The sequence below is a fragment of the Hemiscyllium ocellatum genome, chromosome 25, assembly GCF_020745735.1.
Source record: "Hemiscyllium ocellatum isolate sHemOce1 chromosome 25, sHemOce1.pat.X.cur, whole genome shotgun sequence".
Lineage (NCBI taxonomy): Eukaryota > Metazoa > Chordata > Chondrichthyes > Orectolobiformes > Hemiscylliidae > Hemiscyllium > Hemiscyllium ocellatum.
In genome coordinates, this window is record NC_083425.1 from 55,905,529 (window position 1) to 55,920,253 (window position 14,725).

The 14,725-nt window shown below is 42.4% G+C and overlaps 1 protein-coding gene across 1 annotated transcript in view; it reads right to left on the bottom strand.

The window, feature by feature from the left end:
- sap30bp (SAP30 binding protein) overlaps positions 1-14,725 on the bottom strand; it is a 92,210-nt gene that overhangs the window by 74,497 nt on the left and 2,988 nt on the right. The window contains exons 2-3 of the mRNA XM_060844638.1: positions 12,260-12,363; positions 5,943-5,990 (exon numbers count right to left, since the gene is read on the bottom strand). Coding sequence (XP_060700621.1) covers positions 5,943-5,990; positions 12,260-12,363 — 152 coding nt within the window. The remainder of the gene's footprint in view (positions 1-5,942; positions 5,991-12,259; positions 12,364-14,725) is intronic.

Sequence of the window (14,725 nt, forward strand, 5' to 3'; positions counted from 1 at the left end):
ACTGACAGGCTTGCAAGTGTTGCACTGCAATAGCCAAGAGCCAATGCAAGATTGACATGAGTGAGATCTTCAGCAGGAGATGAGCTGACGTGATTGGAGAGGTGGGGAAGGAGGGAAGCCAGATGATTTACTAAATATTATATTCTTGCAGAGGTGAAGATATGGGACCTGAAGCTCATCTCAGGGTCAATATGACGCCACATTTGGGTCCTAAAACACTTGCAAGTGTCCAAGAAATTAGGTAACTATTGCTGGAGGATGCAAAGGTATCTGCTAAGACCCCAGCTATCTCTTTCCATGCCTCCCACAGTATCCTGGGATAGATCCCATCTGGCCCTGGGGATGTATCTATTTTAATATATTTCAAAGACACCCAACACTTCCTCCTTCATTACGCTGACCTACCATAGAGCATTCAATCACTTTTCCCGAATCTCAAAATTCCTCATGTCCCCAACTTTGGTGAATAGCGACATAAAGTGATCATGAAAAAGCTCACCCAATTCCTTTGGCTGCCCAAAACATCAACTCACCTGCTCCTCAGATGCTGCCTGACCTGATGTGCTTTTCCAGCGCCACACTTTTAGGCTGCACACATAACCTCCGTCCTTTATCCTTGAGAAAGGATACTCTTCTTAGTTACTCTTTCCCTAGTTACCCTCTTGTTCCTAATACATATACATAAAATGCCTTGGGATTCTCCTTAGCCTTGCTGGCCAAGGACATTTCATGATGTCCTTTATTAATAATTTTTAATGGCTAGTTTAGAACAAGAATTAGAATCCCTACAGTGTGGAAACAGGCCCTTCGGCCCAACAAGTTCCCATTGGCCCGCTGAAGACTAATCCACCCAGACACATTCCCTCTACCCTATATTTATCCCTGACTAATAACTTACACTATCAACAATTTAGCATGGCCAATTTGCCTAACCTGCACAGTTTTGGATTATGGGAGGAAACCGGAGCACCTGGTGGAAACCCACACAGACACAGGGAGAATGTGCAAACTTCACGCAGAGGCTGGAAACAAACCCAGGTCCCTGGCACTGTGAGGTAGCAGTGCTAACCACTGAGCCACCGTGCCACCCAATTTTGGTGTCATCTGCAAATTTACTAATCAAACCATCTACATTTCATTCAGGTCATTTATATATATTACAAACAACAAAGATCCCATCACTGATACCTGCAGAAGACCACTGGTTACTGGTCTCTTTCTGAAAAGCACCTTCCACCGCTACCCTCTGTATTCTATGACCAAGCTAGTTCTGTGTCCATCCAGCCAGCACACCCCAGATCCCTGTTTACTTCAGTTTTGACTTAATGCTAATGATGGGGTTTCAGTTATGGTAATTCCATTAAACATCAAGGGATAAGGAGTTAGGTTCTGTCTTGTTAGAGATGATTATTGCCTGATACTTGTGTGGCATGCACACTGCAAGCCATTTATCAGTCCAAGCAAATCTTGCTGCATATGATCACGGACTGCTTCAGCATCTGAGGAACTGAGGTACTGAACATTGCCCGATGATGATGGCACATTCTTACTTCTAACATCATGATGGATAGGAGTTGCGGATGAAGCAACCTAAGATAGTTGGGCTGAGGTCACAACTGAAGAACCTCTGCAGAATGTCCTTGGACTGAAACAACTGACCTTCAGCAACTACAATTGAATAAATCATTCTCACCTCATCTCTTTTCAAGACTTTAATGAGGTTGTTGTTCATGGGATGTGTTTATCCCTGGTTATTTATTGCCCATCCCTAATTTCCTTGAGGGAATCCCTAAGTTACCTTTTTGAACCACTGGACTGTTTGGGCTAATGCAACACCCACAGAATTTGGACACAGAGGCAGTGAAGTAACTTCTTGGACTGCAAACTGGAACGGAAATCAGACACTGCTACACAACTAAAATACCAAGAGAACTTGGCAAATTAAACAAAATCAGGTGGTGCACATTTCGAACTGCACAAGGTTTGTTGCTTTTAGAACAGTGAAATGATGATATTGTTGAAACAGAGTGGCACCAGAAATCTTGGAGTTTAGGAAAAATTGTCTGATGACAACCCTTAGACTGGCAAAGCGAAAGTTTGCAATCAACTTGTGGGAGTGGCACAGTCAGAAACATTCAGATCTGGCAAATAAAAAATCTCTATCCCTTCTCTTTATTTGAATGAAAAAAGGCAAAAACAAATTTAAAATAAAGAAATCTAATACAAGAAAAGATTCTGATCAACTACTGAATCTTAGAATGACAATTACTCTGCAGATCACATTGTGTCATCATCGTTAAACTGGGAAAAAGTACTCTCCAAATTGTGGCACCTCCTTTTTCTCTACATGTTTTTACCCTGCCTACGTTTTACCAACCACAGTATTTGTGGCAAACCGTCCATTTTATTGGTGTAATTTGAGTGTGACTTGAGAGGAATGTAGTTAGTAATTCTTTATTTGCTGTTTGGTTCAGAATACATGTTGTTGCAATAAATATTTACCTTCCTGTTGCTGAAACAAGGGGTGAATTGCTTTTATACTAAATAGCAGCCAATCAGGAAAATTGAACATCTTGATCATTTAATTGCGATTTACAGATTTAAGTCAGCTTGTCAAAAAGTCACGACTCTAATATTGGCACACCGTTCAGAATTAAGTCTGAACAAGATGGTATATAATTTGGAGTAGAACCTGCAGGTGGCAGTCTTCATCTGGAAGTACTGACCGTTTCCATTTAATGGGTAGAGATTGTGGATTTGGACGGTGGGGTCAAAGAAGCCTTGGTGAGTTACTTCAGTGTGCCTTGTAGATGGTACACATTGCTGCTACTACGTGGCAGTGGTGAGGGGAGTAAATATCAAAGGTAATGGATGCAGTGCCCAACAAATGGGATGCTTTGTCCTGCATGGTGTCAAGTTCTCAAGTGATGTTGGGGTTACACTCATCCAGGCAAGCGGAGAGCATTCATCACACTACTGACTTGAGCCTTGTAAATGGTGGACTCAAGGGGTGAGTTACTCTCTACAGGATTCCTAATTTCTTACCTGTTCTTTTTGACGTTTGGTTTCTGGTGATTGGTAACCCCCAGGATGTGATTCAGTGATTGTAAAGCAATTAATGTTACTTGCTACTTATTAGCCCAAGCTTGGATGTTGACCAAATCTTTGAACACGGACTGCTTCTATACCTGAGGTACTGCAAGTGGTGCTGAATAATCTGCAAACATGTTCACTTCTGACCTTGTAATAATGGGAAGGTCGTTGATGAAGAGGCGAAAGACACTTGTGCCTCACTCATTGCCCTGAGGAACCTCTGCCATGATATTCTGGATTTGAGACAATTGAGTTCAAACAACCATAACCATTTTCTGTTGAGCTAGGTATGACTTCACCCAAGTGGATATTTTTCTTCTTGGTTCCTATTGAATCCAGTTTTGCTAGGGCTGTACACACTGACTTGATATCAAGGATAGCCACTCTCACCTCATTTCTGAGGTTCAGGTCTTTTCTCCAAGTTTGGACCAAGGCTGTAATGAGGTCAGGAGCCTGATGGTACTAGCACAACCTAAGCTGGACATTAATGAGCAGGTAATTGTTGAGCAAATGCTTTTGATCAACGACCCCTTCCATTCTTTTGCTGACAACTCAAGAGCAGACTGACAGGGTAGTAATTGGCTGGGTTTTAGACTTCTCCTGCTTTTTTGGGGACAGCACATATCAGGGCAATGTTTGATATTGTTGTGTAGATGTCAGGGTTGTGAGTGTACCGGAAGAGCTTGGCGAGGGGAGTGGCAAGTTCTGAAGCATAAGTCTTCAATACTTTTACCACAGTGTTGTCAGGGTCTGTAGCCTTTGCAGTATCCTGTGCCTTCAGATATTTCTTGACATCACTTGCCATCAATTGAATTGGCTAAAGACTGGCATCTGTGATTCTAGGATATCAGGAGCAACATTCTTTCTAAATTGCATGGCTGCAACATTCCGATCTGGGTCACAGCATTGACTTTGGGCTCTGGATGTTGTTGCCACTCACAGACTGCCAAGGTCCGCAACAAAGAAAAAAGACTTAAGAGAAAACGTTGCTCAGGAGGAAGCTATCCACTTGGCAGCTTTGGCTGAAGGTGGATGCAAAAATGTCAGCTTCTTTGCTATGATAGAACTCAACCTGAGTGTCAGTAAGCAGGTTATTCTTTTTCAAGTGTCACTTGATAACATTTTCATTTAGTAACTCCCTCAATTAAAGAGAAAAGTAATAATACTGAAAATTTATTGACCTTCTCACCGCTACCCCTCAATAGCAGGTTGCTGTAGTCGTATTGGACCATAAAGCTGCTCTCATTAGAGGGAGATGGCAAGTGGTGATTTAACCTGAGGGTCACCATGCCTCTGGCAAAGGAAGAGGTTGAGACAGACAGTCCTTAATGATAACCCCAGCTGGGATGGGAAAGGAACCCACACTGTCGGCATCACTGAATAGCAAACCAACTGTCCAGTTAATTGAGCTAAATGACCACTTTTACTGATTGTTTTGAACCTCAGAGTCTCCCACCTGCACTTACAGCAAGTTCCCCATTTAAGATTATAGTACTTTCATTGTGGACACAGCTTTTATTGAATGAAATACACACTAGATTTGATGTTACGTGGTGCCTGCTGCCAAGACATGAAAAGGTGTGAACAGACAGCGAGACCAACTGTGGACTAGTGGTCAGGGGCAGGAGGTGATGCTGAAAATTCCTCAGAGCATAAGCAATCATTTAGATCTGAAGATTTAAGAGTGTGAGCGGCACACAGCTAGATAGTATAAAACACAGACCACATAAGTGACTTTGAAAGCATGAAGGAAACAAGGAGGAAGAATGGAATCAGACAGAATTCAAAACAACATATGTTATAGGGTACAGGAAAAAAAACACTCATTTCTTTAAGCCTGTGCTGACTGTTTGGTAGAGCAACCAATTACTGTCACTGAAATGCCCTGTCCAAATAGCCTGGCAAATCTTTTTCTCTTTGAAATAGTTCTCCAATTTTCATTCCAACGTTACTTTTTCTGCTTTTTGAATATATTTTAAATCTATGCCCCCAGGTGGCTGACATTTCCGCAATGAGTTAGCGTTTTCCCTGATGCACTAACAGAGCCACACAGCATGGAAACAGACCTTCGGTCCAGCCGACTTCACCGAAAACTTTCCTGATTGTGAAAACTGGTGAAATTTAGTATTTACTGGCTAATACCACTGACCACTTACAAAGAGAATAAGAGTTTGAAGATTGCTTTCAGGCAGTGAAAATCTATTTGGAAGAATGTTTTAAAGTCATTTGTAAGCCCAGACGTTGACGACTGAAATAATTACATCAAAAATCTGGACAAGTTATTTATGTAATTCAATGAACAGAGCAAGAGTTTGGTCAGTGCATAAACTCATCAAAAACAGTGGAGGAATGAGGTAGTCAATTGTCACTCGATTCTGAACAAAAGCAACTTATGCAAATACAAATCATGCAGTAAACATTGATGCAAGGTAGCCTGCTCACACTGAAACAAGCCAAGAAAAAAGGGAAATTGGGAAAAAACCTTTTTTTGCAGTGAGTGTTAATATACTCAAAACTGATACCTGTAATGGTGGAAGTGGAGATGAATCACGTCACAAAGACTTTGTGTTTGGATTTTGGATTGCCATGAAGAAAGTATATAAAAAGGACTGCAGGGATAATGTGGGAACTGAGACTCAATGGATTGCAAGACAGAGAACTGCTATGGATCCAATGGGTTAATCAATATGGTTAACATTCGACAACTAAAAATTGAAAGATTGATATCACTCTCAAGGCTTTATTGGCGTTGAGGGGTCTCCATGGAACTCCACATTCAAGTCAGCTTGTGAGCCCTCAGTCACTCAACCCAATTGCTATGTTGTTGATATGTAAAATTACAACGGTACCTTTATACCATCTGCCTCCTGCAACTCTTTTTCTGAATCTTCACCTTCCTATAAAGACAAGAATTGACAAGGTTAAAGGGATCACTTGAGGTTGCAAGGCAGCTATAAATGCAGTGAAGAGCAACAAGCTCTTGCTTGATATACAGACAAGACAAAATCCAACTTCAGACCAAGTCCCACCAAACACACTTTAGGTACAACCTACATGGATCTCTGGCACTGGTAGATTCAGTAACCACATAGAAATACAATCACTCTGGTTGTACAAGCCACATTCAGTACAACCGAAAGCAAAGTCTGATGCTTCTAATGTTCGGAACAGCTTCTATGTTATAATCCGGTGCCTTAGTCAACTGGTCATTTTCCGTGCAAGTCAAGATGGAAGGCTATGTAACAATCAGAGGCAGCACAGACAAACCTGACCCTGTCCTTACTCACGGTGAGGACATGGTGGCTCAGCCATTAGCACAGTTGCCTCACAGCACCAGGGTCCTAGGTTCGGTTCCAGCCTCGGGTGACTGTGGAGTTTGCACATTCTCCTCGTGTCTGTATAGGTTTACTCTGGATGCTCCGGTTTCCTCCCACAGTCCAAAGATGTGCAGGTCAGGTGAATTGGCCATGCTAAATTGCCCCTAGTGTTAGGTGCATTAGTCAGAGGGGAATGGGTCTGGGTGGGTTACTCTTCGGAGGGTCGGTGTGGACTGTTGGGCTAAAGGGGCTGCTTCCACACTGTAGGGAATCTAAAAAAAAGTTAATCTTCAAAATAGCTCACTAGGGAGAGATTGGGAGATGAACCAAAGTTATGTTTTTCTCTGTGTTTCTATCCCAGGACAGATACTAATGTAATGGAGCAGTTGCAGCATATAAGGTCAATTGACTGGAGATTGAATCTAAGATGTCTGAGATCATTTGGCTCAGCACTGCAGAGACTTTAGTCATTAAAACATTCTTCAGAGCAGAACAGAATATCTCTAGCAGATTTATACTGTCCCCATCACCCCCTGGTGCTTTGACATTTGATTCCCCTTTGTCTATTGTAAAAGATTGTGCGTGTGTGTGTGTGAGAGAGAGAGAGAGACTCAGGGTAATTCTGCTCAAAAAGTATACGTGTGGTGGCTTTCCAATTGCCACTAGTTATTGTGGGGTTAGTACACATTAGCGCAGGAACAACATTCGGATTGTTCAGGCTAAAATATAACACTAATTAAAAGAGAAAACAACAGAAACGCAAGACTTGCATCATCAACAACTCCCTCTTCTGTTCTGCTCTTCTAAAAGATTGTCTTCTCCAACTTTCTGTCCAAAGAGCAAGGAAATCTACATTCAGAGTTGCTGAAAGAAATAGTTCTAAAACGCAATGGGAAAAGAAAGAATCACAGAAGTTTTAAGGTACAGAAGGAGGCCACTTGGCTCATTGTGGTTCTTCAAATGCGCACCTTACCAACCTCCTGCTTTTACCTACACCCTTGCACATTATTTCAGTCTAAATAACTATCTAATCCATTCTTGAATGCCTCAATTGAACCTGCCTCAACCACACTACCAAGCAATGCATTCCACACCCTAACTACTCACTGAGTGAAAAGGTTTTTTGTTCACATCACATTTGCTCCTGTTGGAAATTATTATAAAACTATGCCCTCTTGCTCTTACTCTTTTAGGAACTAGAACAGTTTCACCCAATACACTTAACCATCTCACTCATGATTTTGAAAGTCTCTATCAGATCTCTTTTTAGCCTCCTTCTCTCCAAGGAGAACAGACATAACTTCTTCAATCTATTAGATTAGATTAGATTAGATTACTTACAGTGTGGAAACAGGTCCTTCGGCCCAACAAGTCCACACCGACCCGCCGAAGCGCAACCCACCCATACATTTACCCCTTACCTAACACTATGGGCAATTTAGCATGGCCAATTCACCTGATCCGCACATCTTTGGACTGTGGGAGGAAACCGGAGCACCCGGAGGAAACCCACGCAGACACCGGGAGAACGTGCAAACTCCACACAGTCAGTCGCCTGAGTCGGGAATTGAACCCAGGTCTCAGGCGCTGTGAGGCAGCAGTGCTAACCACTGTGCCACCGTGCCGCCCACAACTGAAGTTCCTCCTCACTTGAATCATTGTTATAAATCACTTCTATGCACTCTCCAATGCATTTGCATCCTTCTTATAGTGTGACCTCCAGAATTCTGCAAAATATTCCAGGTGAGGTGTAACAAGTGTTTTGCATAAGATCATGCTCTTGCACTCGATGCCACTATCAATAAAACTGAGAACTTTGTATGCTTGATGAACTGCTCTCTCCAATTTTCCTGCTACCCTCAACAATCTGTGGACATATATGCCAGGATTACTCTGCTTTTGTACCCCCATTTTATGTTGTCTTTCAATGTTCTTGCTCTATGTCCTCTGACACTGTCTCTCAAAGTTTACAATTCTTCCAGGTTTTGTGCCATCTGCAAACTTTGAAATTGCCACCTGAACACTAAGATCTAGGTCATTAACATGTATCAAGGAAAACAAGGATCCCAATACCAAACTCTGGGGAACTCCATGACAATCCTTACTCCAGCCTGAAAAATATTCAACGATCATTACTCTCTGTTTATCATCAGTCAGCCAATTTTGAACATACATTGCTACTGCTTTTATTCCGTGACCTATAATATTCCTCACAAGTCTATAACAAACGCCTTCTGGAAGATGACGCACACCACATAGAAAAGCGTTACACTTTCCATTGACCCTTTCTATTGTCTCTTCGAGAAAGCTCCAGCAAATTAGTCAAGTGATATATCCACGTTCTTAACCCATGTTTTTTTCCCCATACATCTGCCAATTTAGTCCCAAATAATTCTTTCTAGAAGATTCCCACCACTGAAGTTAAAACTGACTGGAATTGTTGGGCTTATCCTTCTCGCCCTTCTTGAATAAAGCCGTAATGTTTGCAATTCTCAAATCTTCCAGCACCTCCCCTGGTCAAGGCAAGACTGAAATGTTCTGGTCAGTGCTCCTGCAATTTCCGCTCTCACTCCCTTCAATATCCTTTGATGCATCTCATCCAGTCCTGGCATCTTGTCAACATTAAGCATTAATAGTCTACATAACACTTTTTCCGCTCAATTGTGAACTCTTCTCAGTGACAGAGTTTTCTCCTCTGTCACCAGAGCCTGGGGAGCATTGCCCTCTTTGGTAAACATAGATGCAAAGTATCCATCTAATATCTCAGCCATGACCCCCGCCTTGATATGTAAACCTTTCTAATCTCGAATTGGTCCTCTTTGTCCTTCTGCTATTCTTGCACTATTTGTTTACCTATTGAAAACTTTATATTGGTTGCCAATCTTTTCTCATACTTTTTAAAAAGTTTTTCACCTCACATCTGAACCTCCTGTATTCATTTTAGTTCTTCATTGTATTATCGATCTGACACCAGTCAGTAGCACATTTTCTTTGTCTTTGGCTTAACTTCTGTCTCTTTGGGCATTCTGGGAGGTCTGGATTTGCTTTGCCTACCTTTCCCATTGAGGGGACATGCCACGAATGAAAGTTCAGTTATTATTTTTCTCATTACCCTCTTGCTCCGGTATATTCTGCCCAGCTCCAATCTTGCCACATTGATGTCAGCTCCCCACAAGTGATTTTTCTTAATCTGCATTGACTAATGTCATTCCCCACCATCATCCTAACCTTATAATAAAACGATCACTGTCTCCTCGATGTTCCCCCAATGACTTCTGATCCCCTTGGCCCATCTCATTTCCAAGAACCAGCTCCAACAGTGCTTCCTCTCTGGATGGATTACACACATATTGTTGTCAGAAACACTTGATTGAAATCTAGGAACACTGGCCTCTCACTGCCCCGAACACTATTAGGATCCCAGTCTAAATTTGAATGATTGAAGTCCCCTGTTATAAGCTATTCTATAATGTCGGCATCGCTATAATTTCTCTGCAAATTTGTTCCTCTACATTTTTCCCAGTAGTTGGTGATCTATAGATTCCTCTTATCAAGATAATTGTATCCGATTTGTTGCCCAGCTTATGCCAAAGTGATTCTATCATTGAAACCTCTGAGATATCCACTTTTGCCAGAATTGCAACACGTTCCTTAACCAGCACAGAGAGAGATTGATTCTTGATCGGCGTGGGAATCAAAATTTTCAGTGAAAAGCAGGAAAGTGGACATGACAAATGTTGGATTAGTCATGATTGTAATGAATGGCAGAGCAGCCTCAAGGGGCCGATTGTTTATGGTCTTGTGGTCTCAATACTGCCACCCCTCCTCCCTTCCTTTCATTTCTGTCTAGGGTCAAAACAAGTAACCAGTGAACTGAAGGCTGATTATTGTTGTATAGATATCATCCAGGCATCATCAAATAAAGGATAAAAATCATGGAACTAAGTGAGCTGGTTTTGTGATTTTGGACTGGTGATACAGAGCTTGTTCCTCAAATTTGTTTTTACTTCTTCATCCAAAATATTTGCATTTGTCTGTTTTTCTTTGTGTGAATGCAAATCTGTTTTTTAAAATGGGGAAAAGCATAAGTTATATAAATTAGAAATCCTATTCTTTTACTGTCCTTGTCAATGTTAAGCATTTTCAATAAATAGCATCTCTTTTTATAGTTATTGGAGAAACCTGGTGGGGTTTGCTTTTATCCCGGGTCACAGTCAGAGAGAGGGAAATTGGGATTCCTGGTACTTTCATTGAATCTTCACATTTGGCGTGACTGCGGGAATAGTGAGCCTGGATTCTCAGCACACTACTCCAGTAGGTTGTGACAATTTATACATTAAAGAATTGAGAAATGTTGCTCAGCACAAAAAGTGGCGATGGGTGACTCAAACAAACTTTATACCAGTTAATCTAAAGGGTGTATGCTTCGAGATAGAAGAGAGCTAATAAATCTGAGAAACGAGATTAATGTCAGTTAGTCATAGAGATGTACAGCATGGAAACAGACCCTTCAGTCCAACCTGTCCATGCTGACCAGCTACCCCAACCCAATCTAGTTCCACCTGCCAGCACCCGGCCCATATCCCTCCAAACCCTTCCTATTCATATACTCATCCAGATGCCTCTTTAAATGTTGCAATTATACCAGCCTCCACCACATCCTCTGGCAGCTCATTCCATACACATACCACCCTCTGTGTGAAAACTTTGCTCCTTAGGTCTCTTTTATATCTTTCCCCTCTCACCCTAAACCTATGCCCTGAATTTCTGGACTCCCCAACCCCGGGGAAAAGACTTTATCTATTTATCCTATCCATGCCCCTCAAAATTTTGTAAACCTCTATAAGGTCACCCCTCAGCCTCTGACGCTCCAAGGAAAACAGCCCCAGCTTGTTCAGCCTCACCCTATAGCTCAAATCTTCCAACCCTGGCAACATCTTTGTAAATCTTTTCTGAACCCTTTCAAGTTTCACAACATCTTTCCAACAGGAAGGAAACCAAAATTGCACGCAATATTCCAACAGTGGCCTAACCAATGTCCTGTACAGCTGCAACATGACCCCCCCAACTCTTGTACTCAATACTCTGATCAATAAAGGAAAGCATACCAAACGCCTTATTCACTATCCTATCTACCTGCGACTCCACAAACCTGCACTCCAAGGTCTCTTTGTTCAGCAACACTCCCTAGGACCTTACCATTAAGTGTATAAGTCCCGCTAAGATTTGCTTTCCCAAAATGCAGCACCTTGCATTTACTTGAATTAAACTCCATCTGTCACTTCTCAGCCCATTGACCCATCTGGTCAAGATCCTGTTGTAATCGGAGGTAACCCTCTTCACTGTCCACTACACCTCCAATTTTGGTGTCATCTCCAAACTTACTAACTGTACCTCTTATGCTCACATTCAAATCATTTATGTAAATGACAAAAAGCAGTGGATCCAGCACCAATCCTTGTGGCACTCCACTGGTCACAGGCCTCCAGTCTGAAAAACAACCCTCCACCACCACCCTCTGTCTTCTACCTTTGAGCCAGCATGACAATTATAATTTCTTTCTTACATTGTTTATATGCAAGGTGGAGTACAGTCAACTTAAATTACTTAATAAGTACTTCCATTCCGAGTCTCTCTATCTCCAGAGAATTCCTTTTTATCCAGTTCTGTGGGCCATGACACCAGAGGCTTTCTCAGCTAGTCTCAGATGAACTCAGCACACCTGCTCTCAACTGGCTGCATTGAACAAGGGCACATAGCAACAATTTCATGGCACTCAGTGCTGATCCTGAGATCGGCGGAGCATAAAAGGAGACATTAATGGCAAGTTTTTGTCGCTTGTCACTCACCAGTGGACTGCTACTCTCGTCCTCTTCCTCCAGCTCACCTGTCTCTTCCATTCTGCTGATATCATCATCACCATATCCAGCAGAAACGAGACCGCCTTTTGTGCCTGACAGAGAGAACAGAGTTGAAAAATAACACCTGTCCCTGCTGCTACTGTCCTACTACCCACTAATACACTTTGCTAGACCTGTCCCCAACAGTACACTGTACCCTAAAAATATACAGTGGCAGACTAGGGCCTATCAGGGAGAAAGGGGGCAATATGTACATGAAGGTGGAGAACCCCCAGTAGTGTGTTAAACAAGTACTTCCCATCTATCTTTACTTAGGGGGAGAATGCAAGTACAAAGAAGGACTGTGGAATTCTTGAGCAGATGGATATAAGAAGCAAGGAGATAGTGGAGATTTTGGAGTGGACATAGACCCAGGTCCAGAAGAGTTTTATCCCAGGCTGCTGTTGGAGAGAAGGGAGGAAAAACAGGGGCCTCAGTCAAATTTTTACATTTTCTCTAACACAGGGGCGATGATGCCAAAAGACTGGAGGACGGCTAACGTAGTTCCACTTTATAAAAAAGGTAGTGGAGATATAGCTGGGAATTATAGACCAGTAAATCTACCTAAGTGGTAGGAAAACTATTGGGAAAAAGTAGTGAAGGAAAAAAATAATTTCCATTTAGAGAAGCAAGGCTTGATCAGGGATATTCAGCATGGTTTTGTCAGACAGAGTTTGGGACTAACAAATTTACTGGAGTTTTTCAATGAGGTGACCAAGTGATGACACTAAGGCAGTTAAGGTAGTTTCTATGGATTTCAGTGAAGTCTTGGCCAAAATCCCACATGGGTAACTGATAAAGAGAGTTAAAGCTCATGGAATTGAGGTCAATTTGGCAAGTCAGATCCAAAACTGGCTTAGCGACAGGAGACAGAGTGTTGTGGTAGAAAGGTGTTTGTGTGACTGGAGTCTGGTGTGCAGTGGCATGACACAGGGATCAGTGCTGGGTTCCTTATTGTTTCATAGTCATAAACAATATAGTTGAGAATGTTAAGTAAGTTTGTGGATGGCACAATACTTGGCTGAGTGATTGACAGTGAGGAGGTGGGTCTTGGGTTTCAAAAAGATGTAGACAAATTGGTTAGATGCGCAGATCGAGGCAAAATGGAATGTAACCCTGATAAATGTGAGATGATGCACTTTGGAAGATGTGCAAACACAGGAGAGTATCCAATAAATGTCAGGAAGCTACAAAGTTGGAGATAGTGAGATGGTGGAGAGTCAATGTGGATAAAGAGTGGAGGTGGAAAATGCTCAGCAGGTCAGGCAGCATCAGAGAAGGAGAGTTGAAGTTTCAGGTCAGAATCTTTCAACAGTTGAAGGGCCAAGGACAAGGAGGCACAATTTTAAAGAGAAAGGCAGAAGAGTTGGACAGGACTTGAGGAAAAACATTTTCATCCAGAGTGGTGGGGGGTCTGGCATGCACTGCCTGCGAGGATAGTTGAGGCAGGTAAACCCATTGTTTAAAAAGTACTTGGATGAGCACTTGAAGTGTCTTAATGTTCATGTCTATGGGCCTGTTGCGAGAAAGTGGGATTAGTGCAGGTAGTACTGTATTTTCAGTCATATAGACTCGATGGCCCGAAGGGTCTCTACAAATCCCCAGGAGTAGTACCCAAAGATATGTTCACACCAGTTCTGTACCACATTGTTATACTGTGACCTACTCACCATTGATGGGTTCCAATATTATCCATTGACAGACATGCCTCCATGAGTATGGTATTCAACTGTTACATAATGACAAACAAGGACTGTATCCCAGTGTTACAAAGTGACAGACCCTATAACAGTCTACAACACTACTGTACCTATATGACAATGACAGATGCGTCCCCAACCAATACTGTACCACAGTGTTCCTCTCCGATGATCACCATTTTGCCATGGTGGAGAGGCTGTGTATACCTAAGAATGTGAGGGCTAAACCATCTGGAGTGTCGGTCCTGTCAGGGTCACCCATGACAGTTAGTTCAAGTGGAAGGTTCCAGACTTAGCGCGATCCATGAACATCTCAATGGTGGATCATGCAAAGGATGATTGCTGAACTTAAATGAGAACTTCACAACGATTGCAAAGATGAATGAATGTTGCAACAAAGAAGGGCTGCTAGTCGTCTTGGTCTCCATGCCACTGGGCTTCAACGCCCGGACTACCAAGCTCTGTGTGGTGGCTGTGTGTACACTCGCCTCCCCATGTTAAAGGATGTCACACACAGGCATGCTGCCAAGAGTTACCAATCTGACTTACTTCCCAGACAAAAGTCCTACGGCGATCAGCTAATGCCTGAGGGGGCAGGACCATGATATCTGAAATCCTATTGTCTCAAACTGACACATTGTTCCTTGACGAGGCAGAGAGCACATTTTGGCAGCTGCACCCATGACTGAGCAGCCGTTTAATATCTCCTCTGCTC